Source organism: Drosophila kikkawai, chromosome 2R (assembly GCF_030179895.1).
Source record: "Drosophila kikkawai strain 14028-0561.14 chromosome 2R, DkikHiC1v2, whole genome shotgun sequence".
NCBI classification, from domain to species: domain Eukaryota; kingdom Metazoa; phylum Arthropoda; class Insecta; order Diptera; family Drosophilidae; genus Drosophila; species Drosophila kikkawai.
This window is the reverse complement of record NC_091729.1, coordinates 19,880,689-19,906,390: the sequence shown is the minus strand read 5'-3', so window position 1 is coordinate 19,906,390 and position 25,702 is coordinate 19,880,689. Positions and strand designations below refer to the sequence as shown.

General features: G+C 44.2%; 2 protein-coding genes across 2 annotated transcripts; both read right to left on the bottom strand.

The window, feature by feature from the left end:
• Nucleotides 1–17,252: 17,252 nt before the first annotated feature.
• Nucleotides 17,253–20,827, bottom strand: fj (four-jointed box kinase). The gene has a single exon (XM_017169843.3). The coding sequence runs from the start codon at nt 19,508–19,510 to the stop codon at nt 17,735–17,737; it is 1,776 nt and encodes a 591-aa protein (XP_017025332.1). The 5' UTR covers nt 19,511–20,827; the 3' UTR covers nt 17,253–17,734.
• A 747-nt stretch (nt 20,828–21,574) lies between these two features.
• LOC121502874 (uncharacterized) lies at nt 21,575–25,680 on the bottom strand. Its single transcript, XM_041776858.1, has 3 exons — nt 25,606–25,680; nt 21,805–22,116; nt 21,575–21,742 (listed from the first exon to the last, which is right to left on the bottom strand). The coding sequence occupies exons 1-3, from the start codon at nt 25,678–25,680 to the stop codon at nt 21,575–21,577; spliced, it is 555 nt and encodes a 184-aa protein (XP_041632792.1).
• Nucleotides 25,681–25,702: the final 22 nt, after the last annotated feature.

Genomic DNA, 25,702 nt, shown 5'->3' with positions numbered 1-25,702 from the left:
ATACCGATATAGCCATATCCAAATCCCGGTCCATGTCCCCAGCTCCATGACCATGTCCATGTCCGAGTTGGCGGCGACTTTCGTCTAATCAACTTTGCAATCGATGTTCATAAATTTATTTCATTTCGGACACAAATTACAAGAGTGTAGGGTGTTTAACATGCCATTCGCGTTGTAAGATCAATTGGGTTAAGCTTCGATCGAGAATCGATGGATTGGCGGTAGCAGTTCAAATTTGTTCGAACTTTATTCACCGAAAGCCGGGGGGCTTGGGGCAGGACAGGTAAAAGACATACAGGCATAGAAAAATATAAATTATGCTCAAGTTATGGGTGTTTTTTGTGGAATTTAAGCCAAGATCCTGGCTAGGAGCTCTTTAAGTAAAGATTTCTGATGGTATTTGTATGCTTAAAATCTAGTCAAAAAACATATTTATCTTTCTTATATTTTAAAGAAAGTCATTATCAAAAGAAACCCATCTCAAGGCAATCAGTTCATTCAACCTAAAAGATACAATTCACTGGATAAGCTTTTAATAGATCATCTAATGAATGTGATTTTTTGATCGTTTACTCATTCAAACCTCTTAATTTTAAGTATTCTGAAGACACAGTGCTTAATTTTGGTATTTCTATGAAATTATTTAAGCGATTTCTTTGGTGATTTTAGCCTCAAAACCTCAGCAAGCTCAACATTAGAACTGAGCTAGCCACAGGCGGTTGAAGCCCGGCTTGGCTTTTTGCCTTTGCCTCCGAAATGTTACCATAAATCATCCGCTAATGCCAGACGCCGGCAGCGAATGATTGAATTAGCCGGGCCGCGCCGATATCGGGCACTACCAATTTCGTAAATTAGCCAAATCTAACATGTGCGATAGCCGGCCGCGACTATCGTCGGTTGCGCCTACCTCAACAGCGAGTTCGGCTTGGTACTCGGCCCGAATCGTGGCCAGACCTGGCTTGGACGACGACGTACTCGGCCAGAACTAGTTGTACAATAATTATCAGCGCCTAATTAAATCGTTGCTTTATGCGATATCAGCTACTTGTCGCTTGGCCGGCTTTGTGACACAGTTCCCGGGCATTTTTTTGCACCATAGTTTTCGTTTTCATTATGCAGGGTATTTTTTGTGAAAGACAGGGTATATAAAGAGCATTAATAGCACATTTTAAATAATATATAAATATTGAAAGCGATAAAAGAACGAGGTTGGGTACATAGATCTCTATCAAATCTAAAAATGATTCTATTTAATTTCCTGTAAAAAATCAATTATGAATTTATAGTTGTGATTTATACTATTATATTAATATAATAATAGATTTATATATATATACTTAATGGATATCTCTTAGTCGAGACCTTTCACTACAGAATTAGTTTTTAACTTCGATTTTCGCACTTTGCTCTGTAAATTTGTCTCTGCGTTTAATGAGCTCGATGGCATTTGGGAGGGGCCAGAAGGGGTACGTGACTTGGTATCGGAAGGGGGAGTTCTCTGATAAATTGCTGTTTGGTTATGAAATTGAACGGATTTATGGCCGTACCCTAGACTGGCACACAAATCAGTGGCTTTCATCGCCGCCAACAAAGTCCGCCAAAGTCCAACCACTTGCCACGGCGAGCGGGAGAGTCCGAGCGCAGCGTTTAAGCCAGCACATAATTTACGCTTAAGCATGGCTTTTGACCAAAATCAATAAATCCACTCGGTATTCGCACAACAAAAGAAAATGTGCAGCTAGCCAAGGCTGGCAAGGCGGGGCAACGGGGCAGCTCTCTACGCACCACACCAAGCCACACCACACACCGCAACACCACTCCATTCTGCAGCATCTTGGTGGTGCGCTAAGGCAAGGCTGTGGCTCCGCCGCACTAAGCGGAGCTGCCATCATCAACGCGCCACTGCGACTGGCGGCCTAATATCGTTTGAAATTTATGATTTTGAACTCTCTGCCAGTTGGAGGCGCTACCTCGTTCTGGCCCAGGGAGAGGCGGGCATGCGGGTTGCTTGGTTTTAAATTTTGAAATTTTTGAAGATTTTTAAGGAGTATTCAGTACTTATAGTAATTTTGTATAAAAATCGTGTTTCTAATGACTTTATCGCGATCCTTAGCTTTTATGATAGGGTATTTAGCTTTCCATTTCAAAACCTAGCCACTTTTCGTAGCATATTTTAAGCAGACTTTGCTTTTTCCCAAACTAGCCTAAGCCCAATTCGTGATTCTCCCCTTGATGAACTGAAACTCGGCCAGACGAACTCCCATCGCCAGCCGGCTACGTGGGCGTGTCGTTTTTGAAAGGGCGCTGGGTAAGGGGGAGCGGCCAGGTGGGTGGTTGTAGGTGGCAGGTGGCTAAAACTGGAACTGGGGGCAAAGGGAAAACCACCATTTATGTGTCTGGCAAAATATTGGCTTAACCTAATTTGTGTGGCAAGGCATTGACGTTTTTGTGTTGGTCACTAATCACAAGCTGCCAAGACTTCCAGGGAATACACTCAGATAAAATATTACATTGAGAGAGAGGGTATGGCTAAAAATATGATTGAAAGGTAAAATTAAAATGTAATTGGTTTAGAACTAAAAGTATACTTTTAGCCACAAAATTAGTTAAATATTCTTCAGCATTTTGTCTCAAATTTAACCAAGTTTTTACTCATTTTAAATAGTTTTCTCCAAGTGCAGAGGAAGCGCAGAGGAAGTGAATGAATGGCCGAGTGAATGGGCGAGTTACCTGGAAAATGCAATAAAAATCGCGCCGAGGGAACCGGCCCCGTCATGCATCTGTCGGCAATATCTTCCATGCAGAGTAGCCGTAGCGCCTCCTGCTCGCTCTTTCCCAATTTCCCCCCATTTCCCATGGCTTTTCCTCACTCCACTCCACTGCACTGCACAGCCTGCAGCTGAAGTGGAGTGCTGCTCTCGCTGGGCTTATCTAATCGTCTGACATTTTCGGTTTAATTTGGCCAGCCGCCGGCCCGAGGCGTTTTGGAATTGCAACTAAGTCAAGGCCTTTTGGCCAAATTTTCGTGCGTAGTTGGGATGGCCAAGAGGGGAGGGGGGCATGTGGTGGTGGGCCGTCAACCGAATGACAGGTTAACCCACTTTCCCAGACCTCAACCAGCGCACGCATGCGCGCAGAGCTTAAACGCTGGCTGGCTGGCTGGTTGCCACAACTATGCCAAAATATTTCACTTTACCTGCGATTTTCCCTCTTCATTTTCGTAATTTCCATGGTAATGAATACTCGTACTCAGTCGGCTGGTCGACCCACTTGCCAAGGCAGAGAGGCCGTGGAAATTGTCAGCGCCCGGGGACACTCACCCGATGAGCAATGGCAGCCCAAATGAAGGCGCAGACTCCATCAATAAACGGGAATTTGGTTTGTTTCTTTCATATTTTTCAAGTCAGATGGTCAGATCGTAGCTAAAACATTCAAATGAAAGGATCCTAAATAAAATGAGGGCACTTAATGCGATCAATAAGAGTGTGAATTTGGCAAAGAAAGCAGCTGAAAGTTGAAGACTATAGGAAAATCCTGAAAAAAGAACCTTTCCAATTTCAGCTTGACTTCCTATGGAGTGGTGTCGAATAACAAAAAGGAATGGATCAATCGAAAAGCATTGAAAGTTGTAAGAAAAAATGTAGACTTGGGAAAGGATATGAAAGTTTAAAGTTAGGTCTTAAAATAAACAAGAATTTATATGCATATTAAACAAAATTACTTGACTTAATGATTGGTTTTATGAAGGATATTAAGGAATTTATATTTTACAAGATAAACTTATAGTAGTTAGCATTCCTTAGCCTGACTTTAGCCTTAAGTGGCCGCTGAAAACTATATATTTTATAAATTTTTTCAATTTATTTATTGATATATGATCGTGCTGCTCTGACCCAAGACTGGCGGCAGGTTGTGCGAATGTCGGCAGCCACTTTCCCGCCGCCGTGTTGATTGATTGCCGCGGTTTGCAGGCCGTTGAAAAGCCAACAATCCCCGAAAAAAAAATACCCATAAAATGCGCATGCAAATCTGTAGTTGGAGCCACTGCAATTGGTTTTGGTGGCCACCGTAACGCAGTCTCAATTCGGAGTTACAAATTGCTCGGCAAATGTTTGCGCCTATCCTATGCAGATGCAGATGGAGCTAGAGATGGAGTTGGAGATGGAGCTGTTGTCCTCCAAGTGGATGCGTTTCCCACAGAAGCAGGTACCGCGATGACAAGTCAAACTGCAAGTGGACGAGAGCCTCGTCAAGGGAATGCCAAACAGAAATCACTCGAGTTGAAATGAAAATTTTTGCTGGCAGGCTGCGGCCTGCTCCAGTTTGCGGAACTGAGCGCGCTTTAAATGCACATAAATAAATCAATGCCATAACTAAGACCCATAAAAAGTCATAAAAGCGCTAGAAAACCAACAGAAACTGAAAATCGAATAACAAAATTTTGTGGCAAAAATCAATTACAGAAATGTCGCAAATGGCGAACAGAGGAAAAGTAAGCGAAAAATGTTTATTGCCTTGGCTTGGCCTGGCGCTGGAATTTTCAAATCAAATCTCGGCATTTTTCGATCGACTTTGAGTCGGAATACGAATACGAGATCGAGTACGAGTACGAGTACGAATACGAGCGTTTTGTTGCTAACCTGTCAGTGTGGTCAACTATCAACTATCAACCGGGGCAACAAAATGCGGCATTTGAGGTAGCCGAAGCTTTCATTGTCAATATGAAGTGAAGTCAGGCAGCAGGCGACTTGGCCAAAAGCGAGCCCCGGCGACGACTGCACGCAGTGTGGTCGGTCGGTCGCTCGGCCGGGGCAGCTAACAAATGTTGTTAACAATTTCATGCTGGCAACAGGCAACACAAACAGCAAACAGCAAACACAGCAACGACAACTACAACGACAACGACAGCAACAACAAGCCGAACAACTGTCAATGTGCATGAAATAGAAACATTGGCAAGCTGCGAGCCAAGATCTCCGAGAGCTTTGAGCCCTGGCACAGTCCTCGGTCCTCGGTCCCCGGTCCACGGTCCACAGTCCACGATCCAGTGCAGCTGCGTCAGTGAGGAAATGCACAAAAGGCCGAGACAGACAACCTGGCCCAGACACACTGACAGTCAGTCTGAATCGACGTGCAACTGGGCCTGGGACGGCACAGGAAGAAATTAGGATTATTGGACTTCTCAGAACATTAGAAAAGAAAACTATTAAAAGGTAATACAATTATCGATTCAATTTAATTTAATTATAATATCAAGTATTACTATTATTATTTTATTAATAACTATGAGATATTTAAAGGTTCACTACTTTTTTCCCAGTACCTTGCTGGGCCTGGTTTTCTGCTTGTCTCCCGAAATGCAATTGAAAAATTGTGAGTTGTACAATAAATTCCTTCTGTGTGGGATTGCGAAACATTTGAGCTTGATTGAATTATGAAGTGCGTAAGCCTCGCTAGCTCTCAGAGAAGGGCGCAGAGCACGGAGGGAGGAGCAAGATCTGTCACAGTGACACACAGACAGGCCAGAGTTGAGGCCCGGCGGAGGAATACAAATGGAGGAGGCGAAGGCGGACTGCCGTGAGTGAGTCACTGCCGGCTGGTGAGTGGCTACGACGGCTGGAGGGGCTGCCTCTTGCAAATATGCAAATCAAGCTGCTGAGGACATGCATTACGCATTTGTTAACAATCGCAGCGGCAATTGCGTCTGTGTCTGGGCGAAGCTCATAATTCCAGCTTAGATCATGCCATCAGTTACAGGGGAGTGGGTTGGAGGGTGGGCAATGCAGCACTTTGAGAAATGGGGATTCATTGAATATTATTAAATATTAAATAATTTGAATTAATAGACCATATAAAGTCCGCTTTGTTATTTGTTCTTGATTGTAGAATTGTTTATAATACCACAAAAAAATGTTATAGTTTATTCTTTCAGGTTTTAAAATTCCCTTACATTTTGGTAAATTAAAAAATAATATTTAGCAAAAAAATTAAAGGCTTATACGACTATTTAAACTATAAATAAATGAAGGGCTTGTAATTCTCTTAATCAGTAACAACAGCTACTTATATACGCTTTATATCAGTAGAAGTTACTTGATTTTTAGATATCTGTTGTTTAGATTTTTGAGGAAAGGGCATTCCATGGTAGAGGTACTCGCTTAAAGCTTTCTTCCTTCTTTATATATTCACATCAGTGTACTGAAAGCAACTATAAGTCATGACTTATGCTGTTAAATCCTGTTAATACAACTTGGTTAAGTAACCAGCATTGTTACCCTTTACTTTAAGTCAAAAATAGAAGAATTTAAATATTTCCTTTTTCGTATTTACCTTTGATATTACTAGTTGAACAATATTTAAAATATTTTCCCCACATGAAGTGTCTCGGAAAACCTTAGACCCCGATCTCTTGATCCCCCTATGCTCAGGGTGCGACACAGTCAAATAAGTTACGCCAGACGAAGGCGATTGGGTGTTAATGGAAGGAAATCTGTGATTGGAGCCTCGGGGGATCGGGATCACATCCATTTGCAGTCGGAGTCGCAGTCGCAGTTTCACCTTCGCTCAATTACGGCGACCGGCTGCCACAAATGTCAACCGTTGTGGGGAAGCTTTCTTCGTTGCCACCGTCCTGCTGCTGGAGGAAAAGGAGTCTGGAAAGGCTGAAAGACTTACAACTCCATCGATTTCCCCATTACCATTTCGGTTCGCCAAATCGAATATTTGCAATCTCCGACTGCGTGGGCCGCAGAGAAACAAAAGGCAGTCGCAGTCGCCGCCGCAGTTGCATTTTACATTTTGCAGCAGCAGCTGGCATCAGTTGGATGTGTATGATAAATCTTTGTGCCATGCATTATATTTCATTGCTTAATAAGCCCGGCAATCTCGGCAGCCCCCGCCCGATCAGAGCCCCCCCCCTAATCCCCCGTGAGTGGTGGCAACTGGTTTGGTCGGCGGGTCAAATCTTTATATATATTGTTTGGGTATTTCTCCTTTTTTTACTTTTGTTTTCCTTCGGCTGCCGGCAACTCGTGACTTTTCATATTTATGGGGACAGCAACAAGTTTTTTTCTTTTTTTTTTTTGGGTAGGAGAAAGAGACGCCAAATGATATTTATATTTAATTTAATTGATCATTAAGCTTAAGGCCAGAGTTCGGTCTCTGGTCTCTGTGCTAAATTGAAATTAATTTTGGCTATAAAAATATGCAAATCACCCATCCCAGATGCGGATTCAGATCAACGATTGAGACCATCCCCGAAATATTTTAGGTTTTTGGCCAAAATCAGAGCTAGATGCCGCGATACAAGTGCACGTCGCAAATATTGTTAATCGAACACCCAACACGAAGATCTGCGGCTACTGCTTTTACACGCGCTCCAATCGGTGGTCAGGAGCGGAGCAGGGTTCACGGGCGGAGCACGGGACCTGGGCTTGGTGTTGGTGTCGGGGGCATGTTCACGCAAGTAAGACAAGACGACGTGACCATAAGAACCACGAACAGCAGCAGGCATATCTTTCAAACTCAAGCTTATATCAGAGCCTGCCCGAAATCTGGCGAAAATGCTTCGGCCAGAAATTTGCCAAAACAAAATAGTTGGCAAATTTAGAATACTCTTGCAGAGGATATATCTATTTGGGGATAAGGAATGACTTGAATTAAATTTGATCAGATTCTGAAAAGTATCTTAGTGCTTATTATAAATACTTTAAAAAGGGTTAGGTATAAGGTATACCCTTCCAAGGCATTACAGACAGAAGCTGAACGCAGTGAAGGACTCATTTCCGACCCAATAAAGTATATATAATCTTGATCAGCATCACAAGCTGAGTCTAAAAAGCCATGTCTGGCAGAAAAAAATTGGCTACCCATTTTTTCAAAATTTTATAAGGGGTTACATCATTAAAATTGCCAAAAAATTGCAAAATATAAAAAATTTTAAGATGCCAAAATATGTATGCAAATTTGTTTACATATAAAAAACTAGCATAGGAAAGCTTTTTTTAAATTGAATTAATTGAATTCTACGGTATTACCTGCATAGACCACTCTCCTGATCAGCTTTTACGCTTTTTTTTCGCCAACTCTCGGTAATCAAACACCGAGCAGCGAGCACAGAGCGCTACTGTTTGGCCAGGTTGCTGCAATTTCTGCTGTTGCTGCAAGTAGCAAAGCCTGCAACTCGCAACTCGCAACTGGCAACTGGCGGGCGTGTGTGCCTGATGCCTTGGCACGCCCCACAGTGGCTAGTGGCTAAGACCTAGTCTCTCCCAGGCCAGTGGTCTGTATGTAGTCGGTGGTCGGTGGTTTGTGTGCTCCATTGGGTGGGCGCGGGGCAGTGCGTTAATTATAAACGCATTAGGACGGGCGGGGAATTAGAATCAGAATTAGCTTATCGCACGCCGCTCACACCTCGCGCTAATGCCCCGGCCGTAGGGACCCCTCGGAAAACAAAATGCTAACAAGACGGAGGGAAAATAAATAAATAAATATCGTAAATAAAACGAATCGTTATCTGGTCGTGGACTGACGCCTTAACCTTAGCCGGGTTCGGGTCTCTTTCGACCTGCAATTAATCACAGGCAACCAAATGATTCCGGGCTGATTTACATAATTTTATGAACAAACAAACAAATGGGGGTCGGGGTAACTGGGGCAAGCAGTCGCGAGGAGTCCGGGAGAGATTTCACTGCCCAAGATTAGCCATGCCCCCTGCCCTGATGTTACCTGTCCCCTGACCCCAGTGACTTCCATTCCGGCAACTCCAACTCTAACTCCAACTCCTACTCCTACTCCAACTCCAACTCCAACTCCGACTCTTTGGAATCCAATGAACCGAGAGTTAAAGTCAAGTGCTAGAGCGGCAGATGATCAACTGTCGTTAAAAGATTTATTGCACTCGGCATTCTTGGTCTTCCTCTTTTGGCCAGGCTTTCAGGCCCGGCCTATAAAAACTGGCAACAAAAAGAGCTTGAACTTTCGACACCTTTTCGAGGCTGCGAGGCTGCAAAGAAATGTGAGCTTTGTGTGTGTTCTAAATTGGTTTTGCCTTTATTTATTTCCACTCGATTTTAATTGCCAACACGAACCTGCTGACTTTTCGAGCGTTTGAGTCGCACTGCGTCCGGAGACTAGAAGGTGTAGAGTTACCAATATTAACGGCTTTCCAGCCGGCCCAAATGCATTGGCCACAGCACGGCCAAGTCCCGACCTCGGCCGTAATGAAGTAATTAAGTCTAGAACAGTTCCACTCTCCGCCAATCCAACCGCTGGCCAAGATGGCCAAAAGCGGGGAATAATTAACAAAACCGGACGGCTATTTGGGCCAACCTTTCACTGGACCAATCAGTGTGTCGCAAAATTAGGAAAACGTAATAGCAGATGTGACTATTATATTTCAAATATTGATTTGCTATTTTCTAAACTGCTTTTAATATTTGTATTATTATTAATAAATATAAAAAATTAATGTGATGGAATTGCCTCTTTATGGCGCCCTTTCTTCGGCTCATGAATAACATTTTAATTGAGTTACCAGGCTGGTCAAACATTTGGACCCGGCGGTCTCTGTAATTTGACAGCTCAGTGATATTAACGCGATTTGACAGCGACAATGACAGTTGCCTGCATCTGTGGTTGTGCCTGATTGTGTGTGTGTGTCTGTCTGTATGCTCAAATCAAACAAGACAAATAAAGCGGCGATCTGCGCTCTGCCTTTTGTCAACCATCCATCAAAAAAGGCAGCGAAAAGTCCAAAAAAAGAGGCACAGAATAAGACGGGGCTGGCTGCAGCCGCATCATCCATGTATTGTCAATGAAACTGGTTTTGTGTTAACATCATTCCGTCACTCAGTCAGGGACTTGGAAAATGCACAGAGAAAAATTATGATACAAAACTGTTTTTCATAATAATGAAGAGTGTAAATAGGGGGATCTATTGATAAATCCAGAAACGGGTTACAACTTTCTGATTCATTAGGATTTTTGAAAGATACCTTCAGAAAATATTAAGAATAATATATATCAGAGATGAAACGAGCGGTCTTGGAAACACAATTGCATTCAGATTAAGTCACTAACTATTATTAGTTTCTATTTCTTAATTTACTTAGTGAATGCGAGCTTTAAAAAAGGGAAATCTACCTCGGAAAACAAAAGACTTAGGCAACGAACTTGAAATAAAATGTATTAATTTTGCATTAATTCTGCTTCTAGCAAGTCAATATTTCCCCTGTTACTTTAATCTAATTATTTAAGGAAATCTCTTTAAAAAAATTGCCATTTATTTTCATAATTTTAATTATTAATTTACATAGTTTTACTGATAGAAAAACTCACAAATACCACTATTTTACATAATAGCAAACCTCTCTCATTAGCTTCCTTTTCCCAGCTTACCATTGTCCTTTTCCCAATCTTCTAAATTTTCTTCCAGTGCATTTCGGTCCACTCTCGGCCAAATACGCACAAGGGGGCTGGCAGACGGCATCGGTAAACGCACCGCAGCGATGCGCTTCGAAGATAATAACCAATATGCAACAGCAACAACCACACGAGGGCAACACCAACAACCTGTGTAACGACCACGCCAACACCAAACACCAAACAACGGACAACAAACACAGCCAAATCCAACAAAAACAGGCTCCGACACAAACAGGGAGAGAAGGAGATATATACCATATATACGCATATGGAGGGGGCAGGCAGTCAGACGACGAGGGAATGTAACAAACGAGTGAAAACTAATGGAAAATAATGGAAAAATATATTTACAATAGGCCGAGCCGAAAGAACCGCTAAGCAGAACTCAAAGAAAGAGGAAAATCTTATAAAGATTTGAGTGACAGTAAAATGAAATGAGCGCGGGGAGGTGAGTCCGGGACTGAGGCAGTGACAAACATTAGAAAGCTAATGAAAGTTAACCACAGATACAAAATAACAAAGAAATATCCACACAAAGAAATATTTATATATCCACACTAGCCGCGAGATGCACAGAGATACGAGATACGCGTCGCCAGATACAGATACGCCTCGAATGGGTTTCTCATTATTGGATCGGCGACCTCTCTGGGAGCTGGGATCTTGGATCTTGGATCTTGCTGAAGTGATAAATCGATCTGGGCATTGTTTGAAGGTTACTCTCAGCCACTTTGCCCGCGAAATTTGCATTTGCATTTGAGTTGTGCGACTCAATTAGAACTTTTATGGATGGGGGAGTCGGGGGCTAGAGGTTATAAGGGGGGCCAGAGGAGTGCTCAGGGGTCGGGCCACTGGTAGGATCGCCCACGCGAATCTCAGAGCCATGCGAAACTGGAACTGCAACTGGAACTTGGTATCGACCGAACGGCGCCAGTGCCACAGATGTGTCTGTGTGAGAAAATCCAAGCTGAAAACGGAATCGTTCAGATATATTTTACACTACAGTGGACAGACATGGGAAAGGGAAGTGTTAGCAATAAGGATAGCAATTATTTTAAACCCTAAATCAACAGGTTATTGAGAACTTGAAGGTAGTATAAAACTATAAAACATCATTTCATAAATTTCCAATATTTTACAAGTGGTTTGTTATTAATTTAGTATCTTTATATGCTTGAGAAACAAATAAATGAACAATATTTACCAAATTTACCCTTTAAGAATGCACCACTTTATTCTTTTCTTATATAAACTGAATTTGGCCATTGTGGCCTACAGGCAACAACTTTATTTTTAGTAATTAAGTAACTTGCAGCACGCAAACACAGAAAACTCGTTACTCAGAGGCCAGCCCCCACTGTACCTGCTGTGTGAATTATTTTAGTGACCCAACCGAAGTCAGCTAACATGCAATTAAAGACGTTAAAGCGAACATTAAGGCTAACATCGTTCATTGGCCAAATGCAATTACGGGGCTTTTGTCGCCGCTGCGGCAGCAGAGGGGGAGTGCTGGTAATTACCCAAGAACGTATCTATCTGTGCCTCAAAATCTATCATAAACAATCTATAACTTTTCATTATGCAGATCGCTGACTGGGCACTGGGACGATGGCAATTGTTGTTGCTCGGATTGCTTGCGCTGAAGGTCAGCCACTCGGCGGCAGTCAATTACATGGATTGGGGTGCGACCCAAACAACTAATTAAACAGATCCATGATCGCTGATTGTAATTGAAAGAGCAGCCAGCAGCTCCAGATCGGCGGGGGGTCGAGAGCAAGAGAGAGCGATGTGGTATTTCAGTTGAGATGGAATCCCGCGGGAAAGCGGCAACAGGGAATTTTTCCCTAACACGGAGTCGGTTTTATGTAGCTAGCCACGCCTCTTCTCCGTCATATGCATTTGCACAGATTACTAATCGACTCTTTGTCTTCATTTGATGGGCTTCGGGTTTTAATTATTCGAGAAATGGTTTTCCAAAACAGACCGAGAGCCGAGAGATGAGGAGAGCTCGAGCCGAGAGCTGAGAGCCCGCATATCTTAAACGTTCCGTTGTGTTGTGATGGTGTCTCGAGCCCATTTTCAGGTGTCTGTTAATTTGTTTCTACCCCCCGCTCCGATGGGTCGCCCCGCTACCCGTTGGGACTGCCCTAAACTCGTCTGCGTCCGTAGTTGACCCTCTTCGTCTTTGTTTAACAACAAATGCTTGACTTGAGCCGAGGTGTTAAAGCTTGTCTCCGGCCGCAGCGCGTTTTCAGTTTTGAGTTTCCATTTTTTTCGGGTTTTCGAGAACTGAAGCCGCTTTCCTTCTTAGACTAGTTCGGCTCGTAGGCTTTATAATTTATGATATTCGAATGGTTTCTATGGAATGATGCGAGACGAGACGAGCAGAGAGATTGCCTAGATTTGGGGCAAGGCATGTCTGATTCGGTTAGATGGGCAGCTGAATCGTATTATTATGTTGCACATTAGCTCCGAAGAGGGTTGCGTGCATTTATAATTCAATCACGAGCAATTAACTAGGAAAATGCATGTTGAAGAACAAAAGACTTGGGCAACGAACTTGAGATTTCATTAGTTTGCATAACGCTGGCTGTCTCGCTCTCACTCCCTCTGTTAACCTCTCTTTCTTGTGCGTTTTTGACAAATTTGTTTGAAAATTTCCAAATTGAAAAGATTCATTCATCAGCGAGCCGCTCGCATCATCATCATCAAGCCAGGCAGCCAGGCAGCCAGGCAGGCAGGCAGAAGCTGGGCTCGGGCCAGGCCATGTTTAATGTTTTCCAGCAGGCCGCGTCTCTCGCTCTTCGTGGGTCTCCGCTGGCTGCTGGGATGAAGCTCAAAGGTCCCATGTGCGATCTGACCCATTGTCGTTATAAATTAGCGCAATCAATCAACTCACTTCACCTGATTCGGCCGAAAAGCGAGAGAGCAGCAGCAGCAGCAGCAACACAAAAAGAATCCGGAGTCGAAAACAGGTTACCCCGAGATGCAGATAGATAGAGCGAGCGAGTCGGAGCATAGCCAATGCCAATGATGCCATGTCAGATAGATCAGAACAGACCCAGACAAATTTCGGCACTTCGTCAATGTCAAAACGACAGAATCATTGACCGGCTTTGTTAAATTAATCAGCGAAATCGTTAAATGACTCCAAAGCCCTAGCCCCGCCCGGCGACTAAAATCAAAAGTTATGTTTTAGCTGGAAGAAGACTCGCGACTATCGGGCCATTTGCCTATCGCAGGGCCCCTATCGATCCCCCTCATCTCTTCTTTCTTCTTTTCCGAGCCAATGTTAACAAGAGGAGACTCCCGAGAAAAGGCAGTTAAGCATCTCGCTCTCCTCCCGATATTATTCCGCTTTTCAGGTGTAAAATGAAAGAAGGTTTTTCATCAGATCCCAAAAGTGCCGACCATAAATTTTCAGTTGGAAACCTTTTTCCATATAATTTTCCCCATGCCCGGGTCCCGTGCCCCCAAGGGCTGCACTTTAAAGAGAAGAAAAGCGAACAGAACTCTCCCTTTCCTTGGTTATTGTTCGGGACCTTTGTCAGGATTATGATTACGATATGATGTGATTCAGTTCGATTCGATTCGCCCGCTCAGGGCTTTCTCTTCACGAGTGGAAAATGTTTTATTTTGATGGCGGGGAGTAAGGTGTTGCCTCCGCACAATGTCTCCCTTTATGTGGAGCACAAAGGAGTTGACTGTGCCTCTGACTCTGACTCTGCCTCCGTATGATTCCAGGTCGCCGGTGCATGATTTTTTTTTATACATATACCTATACCTCTTACGTAGCTGCAGGTGCGGAAGCAATTTGTTTAGAATTTTCGCAGTAAACGCAGCAATGGCCAACGCAACGGCAACTGCTACAAGTTGCTGAGAGGCAGTGCGGACATTAAATAAAAGCGAAAAGAGTAAACACACAACACGAGAAAATATTGCATGCAACAACGCGGCCCGACTCCATATACCATACGATGCCAGCCATGCCATGCCATGCCCTGCCCTGCCAGGCCATGGTGGACTCTGGGCGCTTGTGCTGGTGAGCATACAAATATGCAAATTATTGTGCACACAGCGACCACGCCAACAGACTCCAGACTTGAGACTTCAGACTCCCAACAACAACAACGAGGCGAACTGGCAGATTTGTTTGCCCTGCCAGGCAGTCAGGAAAACTGAAGCAACGACTTGATTGCCGCGCAACTAGCCAGGATGTATTGGCCGGGCCCGAGTCAACATACGGCCGAGATATATGGGCTCGAACTTGAAACTTTTATGGTCGGAAATTAGTTCGAGCGAGCGAGCGGAGCGAGTGTCCAGGAATTTCCAGGATATCCCCGCATATGCTAATCATGTGGTCTGACCAAACAAATGTTGTGTGACTTGGTCACAGCGCGCTATCTTTGCTTTCACAGTTTAGGATCTTGTAGTGCCATTATTTGTTGTGTTATTAAAAGGGATTTTTAAGCGTCTTTTTTATCTTTTATAAGTGCTAAAAATTCAATAAAGATAAAACTATAACAAGGTATCTAGTACAAGGTATGTATAAACCTATTTTAATACTGTAATGTTGCCTTGTAAATAAATATAATGAATAAATAAATAAAAAAAAATATATATATGTGTGTTGTTTATACTATTAAATATATTTTTATACATATTTAGTGATGTAATAATAATATTTCAAGGCATCAATCCAAAGTAAATAAATTTCCATTTACACAAGAGTAAATACTATCTTTTCCCACTTAGTTTATTCTTCGAAATATCTATATATGACTGAACATTAGATTATTTATCACCCTGAATTAGCCACGAACCCCATTAAATTTTAGGATCTGTTTTCTTCATGGACCACGGATCAATGGAAGGCATTCTTCTCAAGGCCCCACCATCTCACCAGACCCCATTTAAGTGCTCATATAAGGCAAGATTGGAATCAGAGCGAGGGTTTCTTTACGGACTTCTAGCTTTTCTACGATCGGCAATTGGATGTTGGGTATTAGCATTAGTGGCATTACGTTTTATAGGGGCCCTCGGGCGTTTTATGGGGCTTCGGTTTCATTCGCCTGTATTAATAAGTTCATAAAGCCGCGCCGTCGATGTTGGCACATTTGTTTGGCGTTTGCAGTTTCGGCCATAAACCGTGTAAACTGTAAACTGTAAACAAAGACGCGGTTGGTGGGCGACCAGATCTCGATCTCCTACCCGCGGACTGTACTGGGGTTGAGGTCTCAGGTTGCTCTACACTCGCAGTACGTTCTTCCGTCCATCTCAATTATATTGTTTTATTATGGTTTCATTCCGAGATGAGAGAGAGCCCCCGAGTCGCTTGCAAGATACATTGTACGGCCCGGAGCGAACCGAAAAGGTAAGACGATATTCGAAAATGAGTTTTGCGGCGGCCGGGTCTGTGAACGTGTTAAAGTCACAAGTTCCCTAACACGTCTTTAGGTTATTTGATATATTTATTAAACTAGCCGAACGATTTTTTATGCAGCTCTCGCTCTCGGTGTTGTTCTTTCTCTGTCTCCCCCTGGAGCTTCCCTGGAGCTTCTGCGGAGAGATGGAGATATTTTATCTGGCGCGTCCGAAACGGGTTATCAAAATATCTGTGCTCTGCTCAGGCGTGAGTTGATTAACTCTCGGCCGAGCCACATTTTTTGGTAGTTAGCACACGGGGATAACTATCGCCCAGGTCCCCCAGTCACCAGTCACCAGACTCTAGACCCACTGCCCAGCTCCTTCTCACCATCTGCAGAGCAAGAAAGCAGTCTAAAGATTGGTTATTATTTAGAAGAAAAAGATACCACAAAAAGATACCTATTCTATATAGGATAACATTCCTTACCTAAGAAAATAATAGATATAAGATGAGATTTCTCTAACTTCTTCAACTTCCTTTAACTTTATCTTGCAATCCCTATCTTATTATAATTTAAATTTAATTTCACCCCAAAATAACATACTTGTACCCTTTTTTCTGCGTGTACGACACAGCTTCACTTGCCTTGTTGCATTTCATTTTTATTTACGTGAACTACTCTGGTGTCCAATAAAATATACGCAGCAAAATCAGATGCAAAACGTGCGTCTGGGGAGGAAGAGGGGCGGCGAGTAAGAGATTCTCAGCATCTTGTCGCTGAGACATGCGGACGCACTTAATGAGCAGCGATCTTAAATCTTAAAGTCAGACATGCGGTCGCGGGAGCGAAGAGCTGGGGGATGAGAGATGGAGACGTCGTCTGTGTATCCACGAGAGCGTGTATCTGGCTCGGTCCCAGCATGGGCAGGTGAGCGTGTGTTTGTGGAAAGTATCTGGAACTGGCTCTGGGTCTGGCTGTGGCGGCTTCATCTTTCTCCTGCTGCACTTGAGCCTCTGGAGAGCAAGAGAGAGAGAGAGAGGCAGCTCTCAAATGCTTATGAAGATATTATGAAAAGCAGCAGAAGACTCCAACTCCAACTCCGTCTCCGACTTGTGGCTTGGTGTGAGTGTGGCACCGAGTATCTAGAAGTGGAGCCTGCATTATGTGGCAAGTTCCATCGGGGCAGCGGCAAGTTGACAAATGCCGAGGAGGAGGGAGGCAGACGGGGGACTGGAACTCCAGCCAGAGCTCCAGCTCCACTCCATCTACATCTCCTGCTCCATCTCCATCTCACCTGCAAAAAAAGATCAATGACAATTTATTGTCATGACTATGTAAGTTCTCACAAGGCGCAGGCGTGCTCAGATACTCGTGTATCTGCATCTGCATCTGCATCTGTTGGATGGTTTTCCATATTTCAAAGTGACATTCGGTTGGCGCATTTCGTTCGGTATTCGGTATATATTTGTTGTTTATTGGTTGTAAAGGTAAAATGAAATCTACTTAGGCTGCTTACACGAATATCACACAAATTGTTAATTCTATTGGGCCTTACTTTTTATACAGATACATTTAGGGCTAGGTCTAAGCTTAATACTCAAGGACAGAGGGTCTGGCATTTACAAGTTAGTTAAGCTTCTTCTTCAGTGGATCACCAGTTAATACTTGGATCTACTTGGGGCAGGGATCTTAGGCAAGGGTTCTTCCTTACTATTCAAGAAATTTAGACAAAGGTTGGATTTTTCTGGGGTTTTTCGCCTTTTCGTCTTAAAGAATCTTTTTAGCTAATTAATCAATTTAATAACAAATCTCTTGAACCCTGCCCACTCCCCTGACCCCTTGACTACTCGCACTCCCACTCCGATCCAGATGATGATGAGGCTTCCACTGCTTCATTATTTACAGCTTATCAGTCGAGTTGAGGGTTGTTGAGGCGTCTACTAGCTGCCTTGGCACTTCTGCACCTGGCCCAGCACCCGATCGATGCGCTCCACCAGAATCTTGACCGACTTATCCGGCAGCGAGGGCAGCACATCTCGCACCCCGGCGCTGGTTGTCCGCTCAAACAGATCCCTTAGCCGGCGACCTGCTCCCGCCGCCCGAAGACGTCGCAGAGCCTCGATCGTGGGCCGCCGGAAGACGCAGAGGTTGTCCAGAAGTAGGCTGTGATAGGCCTCGTACTTCTTCAGCAGCCGGTAGCCATGGAGCAGGCCGCTCTCGTTGTCCAGGAAGACGAGCAGTTGCGAGGCGGACTGGCGAGCGAGGTTGTGCGCCGGCGCGGCCATGATGTCGGCGTTCCACTGGAAGTTGTACAGGTTGTTCACCACGCGATCGAGGTTCGCAATCAGGTAATCGAAGACGATTAAATCGGACCATTGTGCCAATTCAATTAGCCGCTGCACCAGCGTTCCTGTCTCCTCAATCGTGCTTGATTGATGAGCGGAGCCCGGCGAGCTGGCAGCTGGTCCCGGCCCTGCACCCAGCCGCTTGAGCAGTCCCTGTGCTGGTTGTACTAGTTGCTCTGCCTCCTGGCTCAGGTGCCGTGTCAGGTTCCAGACGTCGTGCTTGTTGAGGTGCCGCTCCAGCGGCTGGAAGGGCTGAGGAATGCCGGCCGGCTCCAGGTCGGACAGCCAGCGGGTCAGCACCACTGGGCGGCGCTCCTTCCACTGGGCCTGTGTGATGTCTCCGAGGGCAGCCGCCCAGCTGGGCGTGCTCGTGTCCACCACAGTGGCGGCGCTGGGCGCCAGATTGCTGATGTTGAGCAGCTGGCCCAGGTAGTAGCTGAAGATTTCGCCCTGGATCTGGTCCGTGTTCTGGCGGTAGCGAGCACAGGCGCGGGTTCCGTCGGCGAAGACCACCAGGCGGTTCTGCATGCGTCCGCAGCCCTGCTCCAGCCGCACCACGCGGCCCTGCTCGCCCACAAAGCGCTCCCAACTGAGCTGATCCTGAGAGGCGAATCCCCGGGGAAGGGCCCGCTCCACCGTGGGACCCCAGAAGACGTCCTCCTCGATGAGACCCGCCTGCAGGGGATCCGGCGAGGCCGTTACCACAGGGGAGCGTAGAGTCTCCGGCTGAGCCGGCCGCTCTGGCAGCTTCTTGGAGAGCCTCCGCTCAGGGCCCTTGCGGTACTTGCCGCTGGCCGTGCGTTGCACGTGGAACTCCTTGATGCTGCCGTCGTCGGTGTCCAGCTTCTTTACCACCATCGAATCGGGGGCATCCTTGTCCTGCTCCAGGTGGAAGGCGTTGCGGAAGACCTGCTCGGCACTCAGCTCGGTGGCGAAGTCCGCCTCCTTGATGAACGCCACGCGGTAGCTGCTCAGCGGCTCCGCTGGCTGATCTGTCTCTGTCTCTAAAGCGGATTCCGGGTGGTGGGGCAGGCCGAACATGGGCACGACCACGCCCAGTGCCATGCCAAAGACGAAGGCGGCCAGGATGCTGAGTAGGCAGGCGCGCCGCTGCAGCGACCGGCGCCGGCGCAACGTTAGCAGCGTCATGTGGGTGGCCTCGCTGGGATTGGGACTGGAACAGGGACTGGGACTGGAGATGGAGATGGGATGGGTCCGGTGCTCGGGCGCTGCGATCACGCTGCAGGTGAGCTGCTGCTCCTGGCGTAGGCCCAGGCCCTGATGCTGGTGCTGATGCTGGTGCTGATGCTGGTGCTGGTGCTGTTGCTGTAGTTTCTGTTGTCCCGCTTCCAGGCGCTTGATGTCGTACATTTTGCCGGCGAGCCGAAGATCCCGATTCCCTGTTCAAGCCCAGACCTCAGGCTCAAAGTTCAAGTGGGGCATGGAGGGCGGGATGCAGGGCACACTGGCGGGGGCACTGATGCAGTGCCGCACAAAGTCGTGAAATTAATTTCTGTCTTTGTTTAATAAATATCGGTTCTTGGTTGTCGGGTTCTCGTTCTCGGTGCGGTGCTTGCTTCTTCGTCGGTTCTTGATCCTCTGCTGGTGACTTCAACTCCTCCTGCGACCGGTTCGAATTTTTCCTCTACGATTTCCACAATTGAAATTGAAACAAAAACACAGAAACGTGCTCTTCCTGCTATAGATGCTACATATAGTTGCTATAGCTCCTTGATCGCTTGCTGATCGTCGCTCGTTTATTTATTTTTATACTCCGCGTTTTTCGTCTCTTGTTTTTTGTTGCTTTGCTTAGCTTTAGCTTAGCTTTTCGGGGTTCGAGTTCGGTTTGGGTTGGGGCTTGGGTTTATCGATCTATTTTCTGCACGATCACTTGCTGTAATTTTTTATTATACATTTTTGCTGGCCGTTGGTTTGTTTGTTTGTTTTGTTTTTATTTTTTTTTTTTAGGTTTGTTGCTGGCCAGGCCCGGCGGGTTAATATTTTTTGCTGGCCCTTCAGCACAACAGTTTCTCTTTTTGTTTTTAATTTCTCAGCAGTTGGCGATTTCGGTGCTCCGATAAAAGCAATTTCGTGGCTTTGAGCTATTTGCCACACCAGCCCGTAGCACACACACTCACTGCACACTCGCACACTCACTGGCACACTTGGATTCGCACTCGAATTCCCAGATTCCCGGATCCCGATCCGCCCGATAATTGCCCGCGAAGAGCAAACAGCGCGACAAGTTTCTGCGGAGCAGCGGGGTCTTGGGTTTTCGGTGTTCGGTGTTCAGTGCTCGGTCTTGGGCCCTGTCCTCGCTGCCTTGGGTCTCTGGGCCTGGTCCAGGTCCTAGGAACGTGGCTTTTTAGGCTTTATCAATTTAATTTCTTGTCTCGCACCTCCGCCAGCCGACTGGCTGTGTTTTATTTTAGGCTTTTTGTCCGCACACCGAGCGATGTGAGGAATTTTTATGCCTCCGCTTTATGTATTTTCTGCCTCGATATGTTTCACTCCTTGTCCGTCGTCGACGACGTTCTCACTGGGTTTCGTTTTTGGCCGCGAGTTGTTTAGAAGCCGCACTGCGTTAGTTCGGTTGCTTCGAGAGCATCGGTTCGGTTTTGTATCTGACGGATGCACGGGTGCACGGTTGTACGGATGTGCGACTGCGCGTACCGTTCGCCTCGAGTTTTGCTGACAGACTGACTGCCACCGAGCTCTCGCCGGGCTTAGTTAAAGACATGCGGTGGAGTCGGTTTCGGATCTCTCTCTCCCTACCTGTTCTTACCTGCTTGCCGGTTTTGAGTGGAAATGGTAGAGGGATCGATCTCTGAGCTGCTTTCTTGAGCTCAGCTCTCCTCTCGTGAGCATGTAGAAACTGAATCCTAACTCGGCTTGGGTAAGAAATATTAATAGATTTAAAGTGCCTTAATTTAATTGTTAGCACTAACTAAAAATAGTTGCTACAAATAACTTAAAATGTTAATAATTTTGAGTCTTAAAAAGGCTTTGTATCTAATTGGAAGAAGTCACCAAAAATGTAATAGTAACTCTTTTAAACTTTCTATTGTCAAGGCAATTATTAAGGACCATTAAATCAGACTGAAATATGAGGTTAAATATCGATTTTTTTTAGCCTAAAAAAAATTGATTACAAATAATATTCCTATAATATATATTCTTAAATCAATTCATAGCATTGAAATTGACTATATAGATTACCAAGGTCTTAAACTTATCATTATAAAATTGTAATAAAATATAAACAAATAATTACATAAATATAAACGATTTAAATATTTTATTTAGTCCTTGTAATGCATAATCCTTCTTATATTTTACTTTGATTAAAATCTTGACAAATTCGTTTTTTAAAACTAATTCTTTTCCTTCAAAACAAATTGTTAAACTCGGATTTCTTCCTAGAAACTCCACTCTTCATAGGTTGGAATCACTACCATTTATATAAAATCCACCAATGACCTTAACCTCGAGTCCTAACTCATTGTTGGCATAAAACTTTCCTTTGAAAGTGTAATTTACCTCTGGTAAGTATTGCGGAATTTCCTGATCCAGAATTAGTCCCCTTAGAAGGATATTGGTGTCCTATCAGAGAACCAAATGAGCTAATCAAAATAAGGAGACTTGGTGGTGACTTAGATACCCACTTTGCTGAAGGGGCACCTGGCAGGAAGGTTTACAGCCGCCCTGCTCAGTGCTCTATAGTAGCTGCCCAGCAAGGATTGAGTCTTAGAGTTCCTTTTCAGGTGGCACAAGTCCAATTTGAAACCCTTCAATGGCCTCATCTTCCGCTGTCCCTTGGAGGTCAGTGTAAGTTCGCAGAGTCCAAATATATTGTCCGCCGGCTGTTCACCGATGGTTACATCGATGTTCAGCGACAGCCTGGAAGTCCGCTGGCAGTAGATCTTTGAGAAGACCTTGCCCCTTAAAGAGCATTCGATGGAATTGTAAACGACTTTCTAGGATTGGATAAAAAGAAGAAAGGATTAAAAAAGTATTGTAAAGATCATATATTAATTATTAAAAATATAACCTTTGTGGCTTCCCCGTCGGCAAATAAAATCCAGAGGAGAAGACCTATTGCCCCCAAGAGTTCGCTGTTTGGATACATTTTTCTAACTACAGCCGCGGACAGGTCTATTAATCCATCAAGTATTTGTTCTGGAACACTTTAATGGGTCATTTCCAATGACAGATCAGATAAGTACGCTCCGTTTTGAAGGCCTATTCAGGTGAATCGATCTATTACCAATTAAAAATACACGTGCTTGGAATTTTACTTGCCCAAGTAGAGACTCAAGTAAAATATGCTCAGAGAGTGGCTATGTAAAGAGCTCAAGATCGAGCTCTTTTAACTTATTTCACTCAATTCGAGAGAGAGGGAGAGAGAGCTGTGGGAGGCTTTTTAAGCTCATTTACTGCGCCACATTAAGAAACTAGAATTTGGGATGAAAGAGAGCGTGGAGCGAGGAGCAGAGAGCAGCACGAAGGCGATTACGTAGTGGGGAAGCTGCTCACGATTATTTCAAGGCACTTCCTCTGGAAGAAAACATCTTCAAATTGAGTTAACTTTTGATTTTAGCTTTCGAAAAAAATTTTAAATATTTTTTGTGACTATTTAATTTATTATTACTTGCTTCAGGGCAATATTAAAGCAGTAAAGTTACAAAATAGGTAAAATAAAAAGAGTTGTCACGACAGTTTAAGTATTAGGTTACCCAAGTTTGAATTAAATTAATCAATGACTTGAACATAAATCAATATTAAAAACTTTTTTAAATTGATGACAAATTGTTGAAATATACATAAAAAGAATTATGGAATATCAGGTTTCACATATTTGTAGGGTTAAATTAGCTTTAACTAGAAAGTTGCACATGGAAAACTCAATTTTTGTAGATGACAATATGTTAAGGTATATCTTAAAATAATTATTTAATAAATACAAATAAAATATGTAAATAATGACCAAGTTTAAGTTTAAATAGAACTTTCGCACAAAATGTGAGAAAATGGAAAGGAGAGAGAATGGGATTGAGAGAGGTCCTCCGCTCGCAAGGATTATCATCATCATCATGTTCAGGAGACAAAAACGAAGGGAGAGCATTTCAGAAACTAACGAAATACCCAGGCAGCGAACGAAGCCAGAAAGGAGAGACCAAAATAAGTAAACATTTTATTTTCAAGTGGATCGACCCTTAGACATCCTATATTTTATAGGTTTCTATCAAGTTTCGCAACTAAATCACCACTATATACTATAGACTTCCTCTGATTAAATGGACACCTTAAGAGATCAGCCTTCCCTTATCTTTTACGGCCTGGAACCCATAACTTGAGACTTAAAAGCCCATTATATGGAAGACCTAGGCATAAAATTGATATGAAACCGTTTTCAAAGTGATACGTAAATTATTATAATGCTGGGACCAGGCACGAATATCAATATTATTTTAAAAGCTTTAGAAACGCCCTGCATTAATATGCTAAATAAACACGAAAATCCATTCAGAGTTAATTTTAAATGGGCATATATCTCGACATATATCGAATCGGTATACCCAATGATGGCCAGGAGTAGCGGGTATGAAAACAGTTGGAAAAAATATGATCAAGGAATGTAGACATAACTTGACAGCGTGTTTAGAGAATTTCTACTCGGGCCCGAGGACAGAGTCGCGATCGCGAGTCTCTGTCTTCGGAGCCGCGTCTCGGAAGAATTGCGAAGACCAGAAACGAAGATAACAACAACTTGGGGCCGCTGCATTCTTTGGTGTCTGAGTGAGAGAGAGAGAGAGGAGCAGAGAACCAGAGCCTTTGGTTTTGACTCAGAATTGGGCTCACGATTTTTCGGGTGCAGTTTAATTTAATAAAGTGAGAGCATGTTCGGGCCTAATTGAATTTGCAACGTTGGCGCGGCGATCGGCAAACAAACATATTAAAATCCAGCGGGATTCCCACTCGCGCGGCCCACAATGCACAAGTTAATTATGCGCCATTCGGATTTGATGTCTTTTTGAGAGAGTGAAAAGCTTTTAAGTGGGATTTCGTTTTGGGGATCGACGAGCATTATCAATCGGGCCCCATCAATGGGGTACCTGGTTACCATTTTGATTTGTCGCTATTTCTGTGGCCTTTTATTTGCCATATGCCCCGCAGTAATGTGTCTGTTGAAATCGTCAGTTTAAGTCAAATTAATTAACATTAATTTTTGTGGCTCGTTTCGAGGCATGAAATCAACCGGGTGGCTGAGCTCGAGCTCTGGCTCCGCTTGAGTGTGTGTAAAATTAATGTCTGCTACGATGATAAATTGGAACTCGTTGGAGCTTTGTTTTATAGATTTCATTTCTGACTGACTGCGACTCTCGCCAATATATATACATATATGGTGGGAAACCGCCGAGGCGAGGCTATGGCTATGGTGGTCACAGCAACTCGAACGAACGCTATGTTATAGTTATAGTTATGCTCGGGCCCAGGGGTTAATCGAATTAAACAAATACCTGACAGCTCGGGCTCTTTGAATAATGATCTATTAGGGGGACGGCCGTGTAACTGTGCCCTGTCTTCTCTGTTGATGGCCCGTTGACTGCTGCTGATGGCTGGCCAAGTTCGTTGCCTAAGTCTTTCGTTGTGGGAACACACACATACACTTATGAACTTTTACGCAGCAGAAGAGACACTTGGCGGCGGCTCAGCTCTCGTTTTAATTATTTGCAGGCTGCGTATAAATTTCAGGCAAAAAGAACAGGGGAAAAAACCTCAAAAAAAGTAAAAAAGAAACCAAGAAACACACTGAGAGTAAGAGAAATTAGGCCCAGCGAATAATTAATATTTAATTTTTAGGATACAAGTTGAAGAAAAATAAAATAATTTAAAATTAATTTAAAATTCTGTGAGCTAAAAAATGATTATAATAAGAGAAAAATAGATCTTATTAATCATAAAATCTTTCTTGATTTAATTCCCTATTTTTGTATGATTTATTTTGTTTAATTTTAATACCTTTTTATTTCTCATAACCTGCTTCCTTTTTCTCGCCCTGTAAAAACTGAAACGGAAAACATTTGCCGAAGTTTGTTAAGCGCAAATTCCAGGGATGCTTGCAGTGCGCAACAATTTGGAACATTTTGTTGAACACAAGAGGAGCAAACACAGAGGGCAGCCAGCGGAAAAATGAAGTAAAAAGGTCTCGCCAAATGTATCAGCGGACAGCGCCTCGTGGTCAACGAAAGTGAACTGTGAAGGACATGAGACGCGCCTTTGCCTCCTGCCCTTGCTCCTGCTCCTCCTTCTTCTTCGGACAGTCGGAAACTGGATGGAACTCGAGTGCCTTGCTGCCTTTGTTTGCTCTGCTAGATTCCAGACCACTCATCCTAGACCCAGACGCTGGCGTCGTCGCTGACGATGACGACTTGGACGACCTCAAGAGGCAGGAACTCACTCACTGCACCCAGTATCCACCAGTGTATCTGCTTTCCTAGCACCTCGCTAGTGCGGGCCGTCAGCGCCTCCATCCTCATCCTCAACTCCACACAGATCCTA

What these genes read in the sequence shown, in the direction of transcription:
- LOC121502874 (XM_041776858.1), bottom strand. Translation starts at nt 25,680, where the DNA reads ATGAGGATGGAGGCGCTGACGGCCCGCACTAGCGAGGTGCTAGGAAAG. An exon ending in ACTGGTGGATACTGGGTGCA is followed by an intron (nt 22,117 to 25,605) that starts GTGAGTGAGTTC and finishes ATCCAATCCTAG; the next exon opens with AAAGTCGTTTACAATTCCAT. An exon ending in CCAGGTGCCCCTTCAGCAAA is followed by an intron (nt 21,743 to 21,804) that starts GTGGGTATCTAA and finishes GTTCTCTGATAG; the next exon opens with GACACCAATATCCTTCTAAG.
- fj (XM_017169843.3), bottom strand. Translation starts at nt 19,510, where the DNA reads ATGTACGACATCAAGCGCCTGGAAGCGGGACAACAGAAACTACAGCAA.